Below are 15994 nucleotides of genomic sequence, written 5' to 3' on the forward strand. Positions count from 1 at the left end.
TTGTATGGATTTAAATACTGTACGGTGTTGTAAACTTTGTCCCGTTTTGACATTTGGAAGCAATTAAAAAAAAAACTAATTGTCATTATTTCACTCTGAAATGTGATGACATTTCCTAAGTGCTACCGAAAAAAACAACAAAAAAAGATCATATGAAAGAACGCTAAAATTGGACAGCACGTTTCCCGTCCAAAAAAAATGAAAAAGCCGGTCTTCTGATCCTTCCAACTCATCCAGAGAGCGCCCCCTGCTGGATTGTTTTGCACTTTCAAGTCAGTACTGTTGTCATTTCGAAACAGCTTCATATAGGAATCACTGTTACCTCTGCTACAGTTACATTTTGCAAAGAAAATTTGCACAACAGCATGGATTATGAGACATTACTTTTGGAAGGGGAACAGAAAATTTCTTCCAATTAACTATTTTAGGGTTAGTCTTCAAGTGGCGCAATGATCCATCGTCAGGCATTTAAAGCCCCTTGTTTTCCAAATAAAGGGTTAAAAATCCGAATGCAGGTAGAAATGTCGACTATTTAAACAATTTAAATTGCGTGCCTTCAAACTAGGGGAGTGGATAACGGCGTCCGATGGTTCAGCAAAATGCGTCATAAAATTGCGACAAGAGAATCGGGAATACCATTTCTCAGTTAGCAATGAATTACGCTTTTTCAAATATTCTGCCTAGATAACACGTTCTGGCATTGGCAGAAAAGTAAACCTCATACAAATCGATTGAGAATTGAGCAAGTCACCACTAAATTCATCGTAGATGCATTGACTTTGTTGGGAAGTTTGTCCCTCCTAACATGGCCGACAAACCGGCACGTTTGCAACCGCGCTTTTATCTTTGGTTAAAGGTCTTCCACTAAATCAGTGAACTCTCGTCATGATGACTTTGGCTTACGAAGTAGTCGTGCTCCGATTGGCCGCCTCTAGACGAAGCGCCGGTATGCTGCACTCTGATTGGTTCATACGCGATGAGCGAGACATCCACGCGACCAATAGCGGGCTGCCACAGTGTGATAAGGAGCGGCGCAGAGGCCTCTTTTAGTATCTTCCCCGCCTCCTCTGTCTTTTTCTTTCGATCCGCAGCAAACCACAAGCTCAAGAACATCGACGTCTTTCTCCCCCCAGCGCACTCCTTTCGCGGTGTTGTTTGCAAGCCTGTTTCGAGGACTTCTTGAAACGACACCGAGTGCGATGCTGACGCTAATCTTCCTGGCCGTGCTCGCCGGGCTCTCCAGAGCCAGCGACGTGCTCGAATTCACCGACGACGACTTTGACAGCAGCATTGAGCACCTCGAGCTCATCCTCGTTGAATTTTATGCGCCATGGTGAGCCATTGTAACGACGTGGATAATTTTCCCCTAGTGAAAGAGTAGAACTGGTTGTAAGCGAAACGAGTGCGCTAGCTTGTTTTTCGCATGAATGTCTTAACTGGCTCAGCGTCTAGCGTGCGTGGTTCCGAATAATGTGTGGGTTTAAACGCACCTATTAGTTGAAATAATTTTTCACAGTCATGTTACTGGGAAATACGTTATTGTTGTCTTAAAAAATAGGCTCGTGATGAAATGTTAGCATGCTAGCTAACAAGATGTGAAAATATAACTGCGTCGAAACCATGAATCCCATGAGAAGCATTTCGTTTATGATAAACTACAAAAAAAATCCAAGCAGCTTCCTTTTTTGACACGCGAAACGACAGTCAAAGGGAATTTTCACGTCGTTTTCGCACTTTAAAAGCACCGTTTAGTAGCATGCACAAGGAAGTTGGAGGCGTTCCTTCTCGCAGTGTAACGCTCCGATTGGACGGCGAAGTTTGGGTGGCTGCCTCTGATTGGTTGATACAAACTATGACGTATGCCATATAGCGAAACGACATCGACGCTGTGCAAAGTGAAACAAAATGTGCCTTTCCAAAAAAAACGTCGGCAAAGAAGAAAAAAACAACTCGCGAAACTTTTTTTTTAAAATGTGTTTGGCTTTACACAATAAAAAGCATTGCTAAATAATGCATGCAGCTACCAACTCGTTGTTAATACTAATTTCAAGACGAATTTCACATGGACATTTGACTCAGAATCTTTCCGTTGTAAAACAATGCAGTGTGCAGTTTTTTTAAGCAATGTTAGAAATTACATTCATACACAAATGGTCAAATATGACTGTTCAAGACATCAAAGCGAGGTATTGAACGTTGGTACGCAAAAAGGAATAAAAATAACGAGCAAAAAGGAATAAAAATAACGACCAGCCGTTGCTCATCTGTAAGCACTTGAACTTTGAATGAGAGGGTCATGGTTTCGGTCAGACAAATGTAAAAATGGCAACTATTTATCGGAGTCTAGTCTGGTTACTGAGAACCGTCACTGTGCCCTTGAGCAAGGCATGACCCCACCTCACCGAGCACCTCGAAATCTTGATCCGCACTTCTGTATGTTAGTGATCTGGCTTTGCGCAGTGCACAACAGCGTGTGACTTTATTTCTCTCATGTGAATTGTAACGTCCTGTTAAGATTTATAAACATTACCAGCCGAGCAAACACTTTCCTCAGTCTTATTTACCAAGCGGAGAGCAGATTACACATTTTGTTTGTGTTTCTAATGTCTCCTCTGTCCCCTTAAGGTGTGGTCATTGTAAGCGCCTCGCCCCCGAGTACGAGGCAGCGGCCACGCGTCTGAAAGGCATCGTCCCCCTGGCGAAGGTACTCGACGGGACAATTACCAACTTTCAACTTGTATTTGAACTCTCCTTGCCCTCATCCGTTGAACATTGCATTTTTTCCCCTCTTCCAGGTTGACTGCACAGCTCACAGCAAGACTTGCAGCAAATACGGAGTCAACGGCTACCCCACCCTAAAGATCTTCAGGGGTGGAGAAGTCTCTGGACCCTACGATGGCCCCCGATCTGCAGGTACAGTTATACTTTGATTTAACAGTAGGAGTTACGTGAGTCAATGCAGTGGCGTTGAAAGTCGACTAGTTGAAGAGCTGAGATTTTCTTGTTTTTTATTTTTTTAAGTGCAGTAGTGACTTTGAGGGTTGGTGAAAAGGAAGAGAAGCGGTAGTTGATTGACAGCCCCCTTTATTGGGACAAACAGCTACTGTTAACCACAATCAGACAACTTTGCAGTATTTATTTAATTTTGTGGTCTCTTGTAGATGGGATTGTGACTTTCCTGAAGAAGCAAGCTGGCCCCGCCTCTGTGGAGATCACCACTGAAGTGGAATTCGAGAAGTTCATCGCAGATAAAGACGCCAGCATAGTCGGTGAGTCGACACAAGCAATATGATGAGGGAAGAGGGAGGAAACCTCAAAAGTGAATTGAAACACGTGTGCGGTAAAGTTGGATGGCGTGGAAGAGAAAATAAGAGGAGCAGCATTTGCAAGTAGTAGAGCAAAGAGTAAAGCGCAACTTTTCTATCAAAAGCAAATGCATCGAGGACGCGTTAATCAGGCTCAAAATCTGAAGCTGCTGTTGTCAAACCAGATGAGGCAAACTGGAGCGTGTAGCAAGAAGCGTCACTTAATTCGTCTTGCCAAGATGCGCACACACAAAAAAATCCGTAGCTGAGGCCTCGAGTTTGACGCTGTGCTTTGCAGTGGGTCTCAAAACAGTTTACATTAAGTACCACCTCAATAAATACTAAGACCCCCCTCAAAGCTTGCGCCTCTAACCCGATTCTATCGCTTGCATCGCGAGCAGCCCTGAAAATGAAAGTTGGAAGTCATCCCGTTGTTGACGTTTTCCCTCCAGGCTTCTTTGCCGACAAGCAGAGCCCCGCGTACACCGAATTCCAGAATGCCGCCAGCGACCTGAGGGAGAACTACCGCTTCGCCCACACCAGCCTGGAAGCGCTCCTCCAGAGCCAAGGCGTGGACGGAGAGTGAGTGCCACGCCTCCTTTGCAGGTCATCAGAACCAAACAGTCATCTCTTAACAGTACGTTTTTGTTTGCATTTATTTATTTGGAATCTCCAGTGGCGTCATCCTGTTCCGCCCGCCCAGACTCAGCAACAAGTTTGAAGATGCCTCGGTCAAATTCAGCGAGGAGAAATTCACCAAAAACAAGCTCAAGACGTTCATCAAGGACAGTGTGTACGTTTGTGCGGAATAACCTCGAAACTATTATTTTTTTTTTTTCTTCCTGAGCATCCACGTCGGGCGCCGTCGTGCATTACGATGACTGCAAACTGATCGGCTCTCACCTGGTCTCTCCTCCGCTCAGCTTTGGAATCTGCCCACACATGACTGACGACAACAAAGACCAGCTGAGGGGGAAAGACCTGCTGGTGGCCTACTACGACGTGGATTACGACAAAAATCCTAAAGGCTCCAACTACTGGAGGAATAGGTATGGGAAGATGTTTTTTTTTCCCCCTGACAAGTATCACACCGTGGGTCGTTTCCATTCATTTCAACTGGAGCGCATTAAAGTATACAATCACGGCGTAGTGCCACAGATGACTTCTAGGAACTCGAATCCCCGGGACTAAGTTCCCGGCACTCATGTAGAAATTGTCTTTTTCGGTTCTTCATCCCCACTTGACTCTGTCAAAGCTGCCTTGACAGCACCGCAGAAGCTTGCGAGACTTGAGCCGCTCTCCCTCGTGTGTCGGCAGGGTGATGAAGGTGGCAAAGAGCTTCTTGGACCAGGGCAAGGAGCTCAGCTTCGCCGTGGCCGGCAGGCAGTCGTTCGGCCACGACTTGGCCGAGTTTGGCTTGGATGGTGCCCAAGGAGAGCTCCCCCTGGTGGCCCTCCGCACTGCCACTGGAGACAAATACGTCATGACTGAGGAGTTTACGTAAGTCGGACGCGCGGCAAAATATCGTCCGGGTTCCGGCTTTCTCGTCCCGCATTTTACTCAGTTGTGCTGATTTCCCGTCGACGTCTTTTTGTTCCCCCGACCAGTCGTGACGGAAAAGCTCTCGAGCGCTTCCTGCAGGACTACTTTGATGGCAAACTGAAGCGTTACCTCAAGTCGGAGCCCATCCCGGAGAACAACGACGGACCCGTCAAGGTGACCCGTCGCTCGCGAGCGCGAACACGTCTTTAAAATTGCTGCTCACCAAATTGTGGCCCGGTGTGCTATTACAGATTTTGGTGGCAGAGAACTTTGACGCCATCGTCAACGACGACAGCAAAGACGTGCTTATCGAGTTCTACGCTCCGTGGTGCGGTCACTGCAAGAGCCTGGAGCCCAAATACACGGAGCTTGGAGAGAAGGTGCCGCACCGCAGAACTCAACTCCCAAATTGGATCCATTAGATTTCGCAGAGGATTCTGAATTGCCCCCCCGTCTCTCGTTTTAGCTTGCCAACGATCCCAACGTGGTCATTGCCAAGATGGACGCCACAGCCAACGACGTGCCGTCGCCTTATGAAGTCGCCGGGTGAGTCGAGAGTCATATTCCACAACACCAAGTAGCTTGTTGCATGACGTACCTAATGCAGCCCTCAAGCGAAGAGCCCCTCGTTGTAATAATGCTCAAACCTTTCTTCCCTTAGATTCCCGACAATCTACTTTTCACCAGCCGGCAGTAAGATGCAGCCAAAGAAATATGAGGCAAGTATTGGCAAACACTCTAATCTAATACGCACAATCATTTTTAGAGATCTTGAACATTTAAGTCGTCATGTGTACATTTTCACTTTTATTTATTTATTTTTTTGAAGTCCTGCACATTCGTGATTTGGCACTTACAAATTTGAGCCATTTGTGTATTTTGGGGAACTTGGCTGGAGAAATGTTTTTAATCACTGTTTACCAAGCAACCATTTTAAACTGAGGAAAGGAGCTTGATTTATTCAGGCCTTTGCGTTGTCCAATAGGAAAAGTCATGTGGCGCCCTCATGTGGCGTCAGTCGGCATTCCTACGTCAAATTAGTCCTGGCTGACTGCTTTTGGAAAAACGTGACCCCCCCTCTGTCAAGGGTCTGCGTTTGCTGACGGCTGTAAAGCACTTGCAGTCAACACCGTGCATCAAGCACCTACGCAATCCTGAGCCCATGTTACATAATGATTCCACGTTCACATGTGGCACTTCAGAAGTTTGAGCGAATGCGCCTACTAAGGCGTCATTTCTTAATTCGTTTGATGCTAATGTTGTCGTCTTGCGGCGTTGCAGGGAGGCCGCGAGGTGAGCGACTTTGTCTCCTACCTGAAGAGGGAAGCGTCCAACCCTTTGGTGATGCAGGAGGAGCCCAAGAAGAAGAAGAAGAAGCAGGGCGATGATGAGCTATAAAAAAAAAAAATAGTCTCCAGAATGGGAACTTCATGTCCCCGCTGTAACTTGATGAGATTTTTTTTTTTTTCTCAAGTGTTTAGGAGGAATCAACGGGAGAGAAGTAAATTATATTCCACTGTCTTAGTGAACTAAAAAATGCTCTGAAGCTAAGTTGATTGGGTCCTCTGACAATACTGTGGACTATGTGGAGCTGTTTCTTTTAAGCGAAGAGGGTCCCCTTTTTCAAATTTTTTTAAAACGTTTTTTTTTGTTTAAAAAGGAGGAAAAAAAAACATTGTCTACTCGGCACCTACGGCTGACAATGCACTTGGGCCATGCATCATTCCACATCACCTGCCTCTTGTTTTTTTGTTGTTGTCACGGGTGGGGTGGGGTGGGGGGGTGTAACGGCAACAGTGAATGCCTTTTTGCTTGTCTGTTTTTGTACATTAGGAAGGATTGTGAAAATAAAAAGGCCCACAAAACCGGAACTGAACTAGTTATTTGAAGCACCAACACTGCCATAGGGAGGTTTGTTTTGAAGATGTTAGCATAATGTAGTTTACACAGTTAAGCATTGGTTAGGTTACTAAAGAAAATCGAATCATTACAATTGACATTTGCGATGAAATCAATGCATTTATAAACTGCCTAATTCGTTTGTTTAACTAATAGATTAATGTACTAACGAGGGCATGCCTGAATTCTGGACATGTGCCAAACAATGTTATTGGGTATGTGCATGTAATTTTTAAAGGTGAATCAAGTTCCGCATGTGTTAAATTAACAAATTTGTACAAAATTAGGAAAGATTTAAAATAGAAAATGTCATGTGCGTGTAGGTGGATCCACGGCTGCCAAACCTCAAACATGAGGGAATGAGTTAAGTGTTCCAAATGTTTTTTTGTTTTGTTTTTTTGGGTCACCACTCGTCACCAATCTGCAGTGATTTTTAGGGAGTTTTTATCCACCTATCCATCCATTTTCTGAACCGCTTTATCCTCAGCAGGGTCGCGTCGCGTGCTGCAGCCTATCCCAGCCGTCTTCGGGCAGTAGGCGGGGGACAACCTGAACCGGTTGCCAGCCAATCGCAGGGCACACACAGACGAACAGCCATCCGCGCTCACACTCGGCACTAGTGTTTTTGGAATGTGGGAGGAAACCTAGTATGCACGCCCGGGGCTGAAATTGAACCCGGTACCTCTGCGGTGTAAAGTCGACCCGTCCGCCCAGTGAGTGTTTTAAAACGCAGTTTACGCGTCTGCATCTAATTGGCTGGAAAATTAACCAATCGGATCGTTGCGCGTCGCTCCTTCCATGAGTCGCTGGGTGCGCTTTGAAAAAATGGAGTGGTCAAGTCCCCACCCCGGATATCTGACGCCTTCCCCGGTCTGCACTCCCCGAGTATAAAGCTACCAGGCCTGCTTGTGTGTCGCTTTCTCGGCCACTCTATTTTGTCGTTGATGGTTAGACGCTGCGAGAGAAGGATGAAGTTAATCTTGGCCGCCACGATCATCGTGGGCTCCGTCATTTTCCTCGCCTTCCCCAGCGGCTCGTCGGCGGACGACAAGAAGAAGGGCCCCAAAGTAACCGCCAAGGTGAGTTCGAGCTGTCTCACCAAAAACGCAGAGGAGTGGAATGCTACATCAGAGCTATTGCTAATGCTAATAAAGCTAATGCTAACCGCTTGTTAAGCCACGTCATACTCACCGGAGCGCGCTAGCTAGCTTGCCTCCGGCGTAGGACACCGTCTGATGTTTGCTATATGCTAATGTAAAAAAAAAAAAATACCACCGCTGGCTAAACGTCGTGGTTTGTTATGAAGATTGTACTTGACACACAATTTCTTTGTATATTTTCTATTTCGTTGACGCAGTTTACCTTTAGGATTTCGGGGTAGCCGGTGCTAGCGATAGAGTAGTCCGACACCTTTTGTTGTACAGTACTCTGGACGGTCATTTTGCCCAACTGGAAACTTGGAAAAATGTGCAAAACCGATCTTGCCTCCTCCCACAATCAGAATATGGAACCATTTTTTTGCAATGTTTTGAGGAGACGCTCGGCGTGACGTGCTTGCTGTGGTGATGTGGGCTCACAGGCTATCTAGTGTCCCATTAACCGGAATTTAAAATGGAAGCTGACGTTGTATGATTTTAAAACATTTTAAAAATGCGTTAATATTTGTCGTCTTACTTTAGACTTATTCACTGCCAGTCATTAAACAGCCATTTGACTGATCTTTGACACCCCACAGATTATCCAGTGGTAATTTTAAGAACAGAACCTACCAACAGAAAACGTCCATTTATTTTTATGAACGAGTCATCAACAGTAGAAGATTGGTCGATTTGACCAGAAACACGGGTTTCTGACCCGAAAGTGGACAAACGAGCATTTTGAGAAAAGGAACATGTCAAGCGAAACAGTTGCTGTGATTCGATTGATAGTTTTGCTTTTGTGACACCTTGAACTATCAAAGAACAAAACAAGACTGAGAAAAGCGCTTTTGCGTCATGAGCAACATTGACTGACAGCATAGTTTTCGTTATTCCCTTTATGAACTGTCACCATTTCGTCACGATCAGGACACAATTTCTTCTACACATTCTGTTGAAGTGTGTGATACCCAAACAAAAAAAGAATTAAACATTGCATCTTTGAACACCGCCCCCAAAATTTGACATTAATGTTGTCGTGCCTATAAACCTCCAAGACTATGTCACTTGAAACATGGTGCTGTAGCACACGGCGAGCGTACAAAAGCATTCACAGGCATCTATTTGCTCCGTGCCCATGTGGGATTGTACTGTAACTGCAGCCCGGAATGTTGTCGGAGAACTTGGTCCTCGCCCGAAAATAGTCTTTGTGTGAAGGCTTTGTAATAATCCTCGCAATTAAATACAGTTAACGTCTTTGTGGCCGCAGGTGTACTTTGACATGAAAATCGGAGAGGATGAAGTCGGAAGGATCGTCATCGGCTTGTTCGGGAAGACGGTCCCCAAGACGGTGAACAACTTTGTGGCCTTGGCAACAGGAGAGGTAAAAAGTGGCACTTTTTCATTAGAGAAAGGCTGGTTTATTTTGTTATTTTGGGTCGACACGGAGGTCAATTATTAGGAGTCAATGAGGCTGATAACCAAGCTTTGGATACGCTGGCTGGGACGATGCTGGAGGCGCAGCGGCGCCAGAGCCAAAATAATCTGTTATCAGACATTAGATTACATCTAAGCAGGTGCTGATGAGCCTCAAAATGAATATCGGCACTTATTTACTGCAGAAGAGTTAAAAAAAAAAATGAACGTGAAAGAATGACTCAATTAAATGTTAGAAATGCTCACTGCTTCTTTTTTTAATCCAGTACAGTTGTAGAATACATTCAAGTGTATTTGAATTCCTTACATTCAAATATACCATCTTTTCAAGATCTTTTTTTTTTTTTTTTTTTTTTTTTTTTTTTTTTTTTTTTTTTTTATGGACGCGGTAGGTCCACTTTTAACCCTCTGAGGCTCAAATTAAGTTTTCGTAACAGGGAAAATCTGATTTCTTAATCGAAGTTAATCCAGTTTAATGGAATCGTTTCAGTATAGTTTATTTCCATCTATTCAAGCACAGTGCTCTCCTCAGCGGTACTTTGTGTGAAATCTTTGGAGCCACCGATTGAGATGACATGAGAATGTGACCGCGCCATTCCGACACAGGCATGAATCGAATTTATTTGGACCGAACCTTTATTGACCCACAAAAATCAAACTCTGCACCGCTTAGGGTCTATGCGGCACGATGAACGTTTTGCGTTTTTGCGGTTGGTGACCGGCCTTTTGTCGACGCCCGCAGAAAGGCTTCGGCTACAAGGGCAGCAAATTCCATCGCGTCATCCAAAACTTCATGATCCAGGGAGGAGACTTCACCAAGGGAGACGGAACCGGAGGTAAGACGCCGCCCCCGCTATCGCTCACGACAGTGGCAGTCATAGTGCGTGCTAGTCAGCCGTGCGCATTGTCTTCCACGAAGGCAAGAGCATTTACGGCGACCGCTTCGCCGACGAGAACTTCAAGCTGAAGCACCACGGCCCCGGCTGGCTCAGCATGGCCAACGCCGGCAAAGACACCAACGGCTCGCAGTTCTTCATCACCACCGTGATGACCAGCTGGCTGGACGGCAAGCACGTCGTTTTCGGAAAAGTATTGGAAGGAATGGTGAGCATTTCCGTCGGACGTTGTCGCACGCGCTGCTGTGAACTCATTTTGAAAACATCTTGTCATTCACAATTGGATATTGTCACGGTCGGGTGGAATCCGGGCGCTCACATTTGACCGACATAAAAGACGCTTGTGGTCGCATCGCCTTCCCAAACTCGTTCTCGAAGGTCTCGAACCATCAATGCGGCAATAAATAAAACAATGAGCTGACCAAGCAGTCTAATAGGCAGAAATCATTCTGCGCTTAGCTACCTTCGTAACTGACCACTTCCGTCTGCACAGAAGCGTGACATTTTTCACAAAAACGGGCTATTCATTTGTGGAAGTACCATATTTGGATCTCATTTTTCTTTCTACCTGACTGCGACAATATGAACAGTTGTGAGGATGTTTATTTTGACCTGCAGCTTACAAGGTCTGCGTGGAAAAAGAAACTGAATTTTGTTTAGATGCTTTTTTTGCAAATCTTTGCATGTGCTTGGACGGATTTTATGTGAACCGGTTTTCCAGTGCGTCATTGTTAATGGTTTTCTTTAGGATGTGGTGCAGAAGATCGAGGAAACAAAGACGGACGGTCGCGACAGGCCCCTCAAAGATGTGGTCATCTCCGACTGCGGCGTGATTGAAGTGCCCGAGCCCTTTGCCATAGCCAAGGAGTAAGAACAGCGGGGGAGGGGAACCACAGCACAAGGCCTGGAGGGGGTTTCATCATGCCAGCCACCTGGTGGCCATCCTGGAGGAGGAGGCGCTTCTTTTGGCCCTCGAAGCAGTGCTGCCGCTGGTCGTCCGCAAGCGTTGTAGGCACGTCCACGCCATCAAGCATTCCAAGGTGCACTACTTCAATGGTCAACCTTTTTTTTTTTTTTTTTTTTTTTAATTGTTTAAAAAAAAAAAGGAGTTTCTTGAAATAAAGCTTCCAAGTTTTGTTAAATCCGTGAGAATTTTTTTGTTTTGACGTTTTAATCCAATTTATTTATTTTTCTTCTAAATAAGGTGGTCAAGTTAGGGGTTTCGAGAAGTTGTGTAATTCTGTCTTTGAAGACCTAGGGGGAGCCACTGTCCTATGAAGTGCTTTTCTACGGCGGGTCTCAGATGAGGCCACCAGGAGGCAGTATTGAGGCGTAATTATTGCAACGTGCTCGCCGCTTTGCGGCTTGCTGCAATTGTTGAATTGACAGGAGGCTTTGATTTGTCTTAATTCTGCCCAGCAACAGCTTTCGTCAACATTAACGCGCCACATTAGCGGTGGAAATTGTCATTTCGAGTTCACGTAAACATTTTTGTGGTGCCTTTTCAGGTTGGGCAACTCAAGTGCTTGTTTGTCCAAATTGAAGTGTGTGTTTGTGGGGGGGGGAGGTTTTCATTTTTCAAGAGTTTGCCACACCTTCCCGTCTTTGTCTCTTCTTCCTGACGCTCCCTTCCAGCGTGTTTGAACACACTCTTGGCAGACGCGCGTTCCAGCCCGGTCATCGCGCGGTGCTTTCGGAACATTCATTTTTAGTAGTCCATGTGTTAGATGGGCAGAGGAGCCGAACATGTGCTTCATGTAAACGGGCAAATGAGGTCCAACCAGTGTTGACAGTGGAGTAGAAGTGCACTGGATTGAACTGACGCTTGTTTCGAATGCCACGACGGTCCAAAAGTGTGTGTGTGTCTCTTGTATTCCATGAGCAGAGCACCCTGAAATCATTGCAAACATCAAACGCGATCGACCTCAAGGCCCCAGCAAGCCACCTCATTTCATGTGACCCACCAAACGAAAACCGTTTCTTGTATCGACGGATAACAATGTTCGTAAGCATGCATTCTTTATCTTTGTTCATAAACGACAAATATCGCTGCGTCTTAATGATGAGCCGTGTCCATGCAAATGAGGTCATCAGGTCCGCTTTAACATCTGCGCCTGCAAACCATTTTTTAAATTGGGACCAAACCGCTGCTATTGGCCTGAACTCTTGTGATGGCTTTTGAGCCATTCTGGAGCACGCGCTTTCCCGGCAGCCGTGTTTTGGCCAGATCCAGTCAGGCATCCAGTGAGTCATCAGGACGGGAAAAATATGGAAAGAATTCCCGGGACTCTTTCAAGCCTCTCTTGTTTGGACTGCGGCGATTGGGAGGATTGTGCGGCCAAACGGTGTTGTTGTTCACCTAGCGGCTCGCGCAGCGCAGGCCGGACATATCTGACATAGTTGTGTGCGAGAGGCATTGTCAGGTAGATTAAACGGACATTGCCGGGAATCGCCGCAAACGAGCAATGCCGACGCATGCCGAATCAACCGGTCATTGACGCTTAGCTAAGCAAACGTTTTCTTGTGTGTTTTTGCACCACCGCAATGTATGAGAGGTTGTTGACTAAAGTTGGACAGTCCCCTCCAAAAGTTTTGCAATGGCCAGGTCGATTCCTTTGTTTCTCTTTGTAAACTAAAGACATTGGAGTTTCAGATCAAATGCTGAATTTAAAAAAAATGGCCTTTACGTGTACATGCAGCTTTTGTTGGACACCGCCCACTTTTCAAGTGAGCAAAAGTATTGAAACAGACACGATCAAATGAACTTGGTGACGTTTCGTATCTGGTGGTGCGAGCCGTCGACTTCCTCAGACTGTTTACGGCCCTTTTCGAAGCTGCGGCACATTGCAGAGCGTGAGGGGAAAAAAAAGGAATCATTCGAATCCAAGGCATACCACATCACGCGTCAAACATGTACAAGTATGCATCATTGCAGTAGAAGCGCCGCTTATTGTGTGGATAAAAATAGTAGAGGAGGAGGAAGCGGAAAGCCACACGAAAAGCAAACGAAAAAGAAAGCAAAGTTGAGAGAAGGGAACATGACCACACACACACACACAAAAAAAAAAAATGGCTGTGTTTTCAGCAAAAAGAAAGCCATCCTCCCAAAAGGGTACAAAATATTTTCGTCATTCTTGAACACTATTTTTAAGTGTTCATATTTATACAGTTGTATCATAAAAATCAACTTTATGTGTAAATATTCTTATTTTTGACATCCCCAAGTGAAAACATCCATTCATTATCTGACCCGCTTCTTCCTCGCAAGGGCCACGGCCCCGCCGGAGCCGATCCCAGTCGTCTTCGGGCAGTACACCCTGGACTGGTCGCCGGCCGATCGCAGGGCACGCATTGACCAAAAAAAAAAAAAAAAACCATCCGCGCTTATCTTGAAGTCAAAAGCACGTCGTCCACCTCTGCGAGGATTTGATGTGCTGTTGTCCCGAAAGCAGCCTCGCGCACTTGTTAAAATACGCGTCTGGAGTTGCAAAAAAAGAAAAAATGTTTGGTCACGTCAACAAAGATAAGCAAAGACAAACAGTTGGAAGGGAAACGGCCTGACAACAGAATATAAATATACAATACTCGGGGCGAAGCGGCGTGGGAAAGGTCAGCGTGGGAACTGGGCCTCGTTGTTTCGCCAATGACTTTGGGAAAGCGCGTCCGACTCCAAAGGCCCGCGTGGCGGCCGTGCCGCTTGCTCATTGTTCTCCCGCTTCCTCCCGCCCGACTTTTCGGCCTCCTTCGCCGAGCGCCCGCTCACGTTTTTCCCCGGAAGGAGTGTCGGCCCGCGCTCGGGGCGGGGGTGGGGAGGCGGTTCCCACGCTCTCGCCGGCCTTCCTGAGCGCTGCTTAGCGCTAGCAACGGCTAATTTCGGCTCGCTCCCGCTGGGCTCGGCCATTGTCTCGCGTGGGAACCGGCGGGGCTTTTCTCACACGCTCGCGTGGAGGTCGAGGTTAGCAGTTTCCATGAGCGGGCTGGAAAAGGCCTACATCCAAAATCCCAAACCATCCTAACCCAAGCATAGACAAACAAGCATGAACGCTCACAGCTTGTTTCGTCACCAATAACCCTAAAATGGGTGCTTTTTGTCGGTGCGAGGAAAAAAATCTCCCACAAAAAGACCACGGCTGGATTGAAATCCCCTGAGTGTGCTACATACGCGCTAACCACTACCACACCGTGCTGCTGCCGTTTTGAAACATTCAAAGCGTCGTCGGTGCCCACAGCTGAACAGTAATAGCTTACACTTGAATAATTGAATAACATGACTTTTTTTTTTCTTGTGTAATCTCATGAATAAATCACCCGCTGTAGTCTCTTCATGGATTCCTTTGAAGCCAACACAGAATTTTGTCTCACAATTTGGCAGCCTTACATAATCCGCTCCACTCGTGTGTGGAGCAAATCCAATCCCAGGACCAGAACGGGACTTCAACCAAGTATCTGCGTACCCGGCACATCATTTTGTTATCCTTTTCACTTTTAAAAAAATTATTAAAAATAATAGAACCCGTGCTGCACATTCGTGTGTGTGTGTGTGTGTGAGTATGGTGTCCGGTATTCTTTATCCTCTGCAAAAAACAAAAAATAAATCCCCCCTACCCAAAAACCTCATGTACTGTACTTCATGCCCACGGATATTTTGGATTGGACTAATAATTGCCCCCTCGTGGGTGAAGCCAGAAGGCGGCACTTCAACCAAGTCATCTGCGTACCCGGCACATCATTTTGTTATCCTTTTCACTTTTAAAAAAATTATTAAAAATAATAGAACCCGTGCTGCACATTCGTGTGTGTGTGTGTGTGTGTGAGTATGGTGTCCGGTATTCTTTATCCTCTGCAAAAAACAAAAAATAAATCCCCCCTACCCAAAAACCTCATGTACTGTACTTCATGCCCACGGATATTTTGGATTGGACTAATAATTGCCCCCTCGTGGGTGAAGCCAGAAGGCGGCATCTTATGTTGCCTCTGTGATATTGACAACTTCTGTTCTTTTCCTTTTTTTACTGGAAACACTGTTATGAGTGAGTGTTTTACGGGATATTGAGGGCCTCTCGAAGAGCAAATTTTACTGTTTGCATCCAACGTCCAGACGACATTATCTCAGTATTGTGTTGTAGGTTCAAATTTCGCGGCAAATTTTGCCTAGATGGGCTTTGCTTACATTTCATTTAATCTATATTATTTCCTCAATGTATTTCGTCTTATCTTAACTTTGTTGACACGCCTCCGCGGGGCAATTGTGAGCTGTATTGTCACAATCTGTGGCCCTCGAATATGCATGTTTGCCCTCAGCAGCCAGCCCCGTCAGGCGAGCAGCAGCGGCATCACTAACGTGCCAGGATCAAGTAGCCGGGCCTGCTATCTTGTTACTGATCAGGTAATCTGTTTGGCGCAAGCACTCTTTTCCATTCCACCTTACATAACGGTGCCGCTATGTTCGGTTGTTTGGGCCCCTGGACAATTTGCAAGGGACGTCTCAAGCTAAAAGGAGATTCTGTTCTCTTTTTGGAGGCAGATGGGGAAAACCACCTGATGGCCCAAAAGAGGTGCTTTACTCGAAAAGCCTCTTGGTCTAAACGTGTAAGTTGCTCAACAAAAATAGTCGAGGGTCTGTAGGCGCAACGCCTTGAGCAGCAGCCGGGAAGCTAATCCTGGCACGTACAGATTTAGGGCGTAAAAGAGCTGCGCATATGTAGGTCGATCCCTCCGGGGCAAAGCAAACTCACAGGAAGAATACACGCGCTATAGCATGTTATGAATGCAAGTATGA

The 15994-nt window shown here is 46.0% G+C and overlaps 2 protein-coding genes across 2 annotated transcripts; both read left to right on the forward strand.

Moving 5' to 3' along the window:
- Positions 1-1063: 1063 nt before the first annotated feature.
- On the forward strand, positions 1064-6718 carry pdia3 (protein disulfide isomerase family A, member 3). Its single transcript, XM_019873978.1, has 13 exons — positions 1064-1333; positions 2626-2704; positions 2796-2913; positions 3162-3269; positions 3758-3887; positions 3982-4098; positions 4229-4354; positions 4623-4805; positions 4913-5021; positions 5099-5227; positions 5314-5393; positions 5509-5566; positions 6129-6718. The coding sequence occupies exons 1-13, from the start codon at positions 1200-1202 to the stop codon at positions 6243-6245; spliced, it is 1488 nt and encodes a 495-aa protein (XP_019729537.1). The 5' UTR covers positions 1064-1199; the 3' UTR covers positions 6246-6718.
- An 852-nt stretch (positions 6719-7570) lies between these two features.
- ppib (peptidylprolyl isomerase B (cyclophilin B)) lies at positions 7571-11357 on the forward strand. Its single transcript, XM_019873981.1, has 5 exons — positions 7571-7825; positions 9153-9266; positions 10062-10155; positions 10239-10423; positions 10964-11357. Exons 1-5 carry the CDS (start codon positions 7691-7693, stop codon positions 11084-11086), a joined length of 651 nt encoding a protein of 216 aa, XP_019729540.1. The 5' UTR covers positions 7571-7690; the 3' UTR covers positions 11087-11357.
- Positions 11358-15994: the final 4637 nt, after the last annotated feature.

This window comes from Hippocampus comes, unplaced genomic scaffold (genome assembly GCF_001891065.2).
Source record: "Hippocampus comes isolate QL1 unplaced genomic scaffold, H_comes_QL1_v1.1 scaffold298, whole genome shotgun sequence".
Lineage (NCBI taxonomy): Eukaryota > Metazoa > Chordata > Actinopteri > Syngnathiformes > Syngnathidae > Hippocampus > Hippocampus comes.

Bases quoted from the DNA above. Each gene is read 5' to 3' on its own strand.
- pdia3 (XM_019873978.1), top strand. From the start codon at position 1,200: ATGCTGACGCTAATCTTCCTGGCCGTGCTCGCCGGGCTCTCCAGAGCC. The intron at 2,705-2,795 runs GTACTCGACGGG...CCCCTCTTCCAG, and splicing joins GCATCGTCCCCCTGGCGAAG to GTTGACTGCACAGCTCACAG. The intron at 4,806-4,912 runs GTAAGTCGGACG...TCCCCCGACCAG, and splicing joins GTCATGACTGAGGAGTTTAC to TCGTGACGGAAAAGCTCTCG.
- ppib (XM_019873981.1), top strand. From the start codon at position 7,691: ATGGTTAGACGCTGCGAGAGAAGGATGAAGTTAATCTTGGCCGCCACG. The intron at 10,156-10,238 runs GTAAGACGCCGC...TCTTCCACGAAG, and splicing joins CAAGGGAGACGGAACCGGAG to GCAAGAGCATTTACGGCGAC. The intron at 10,424-10,963 runs GTGAGCATTTCC...GGTTTTCTTTAG, and splicing joins GAAAAGTATTGGAAGGAATG to GATGTGGTGCAGAAGATCGA.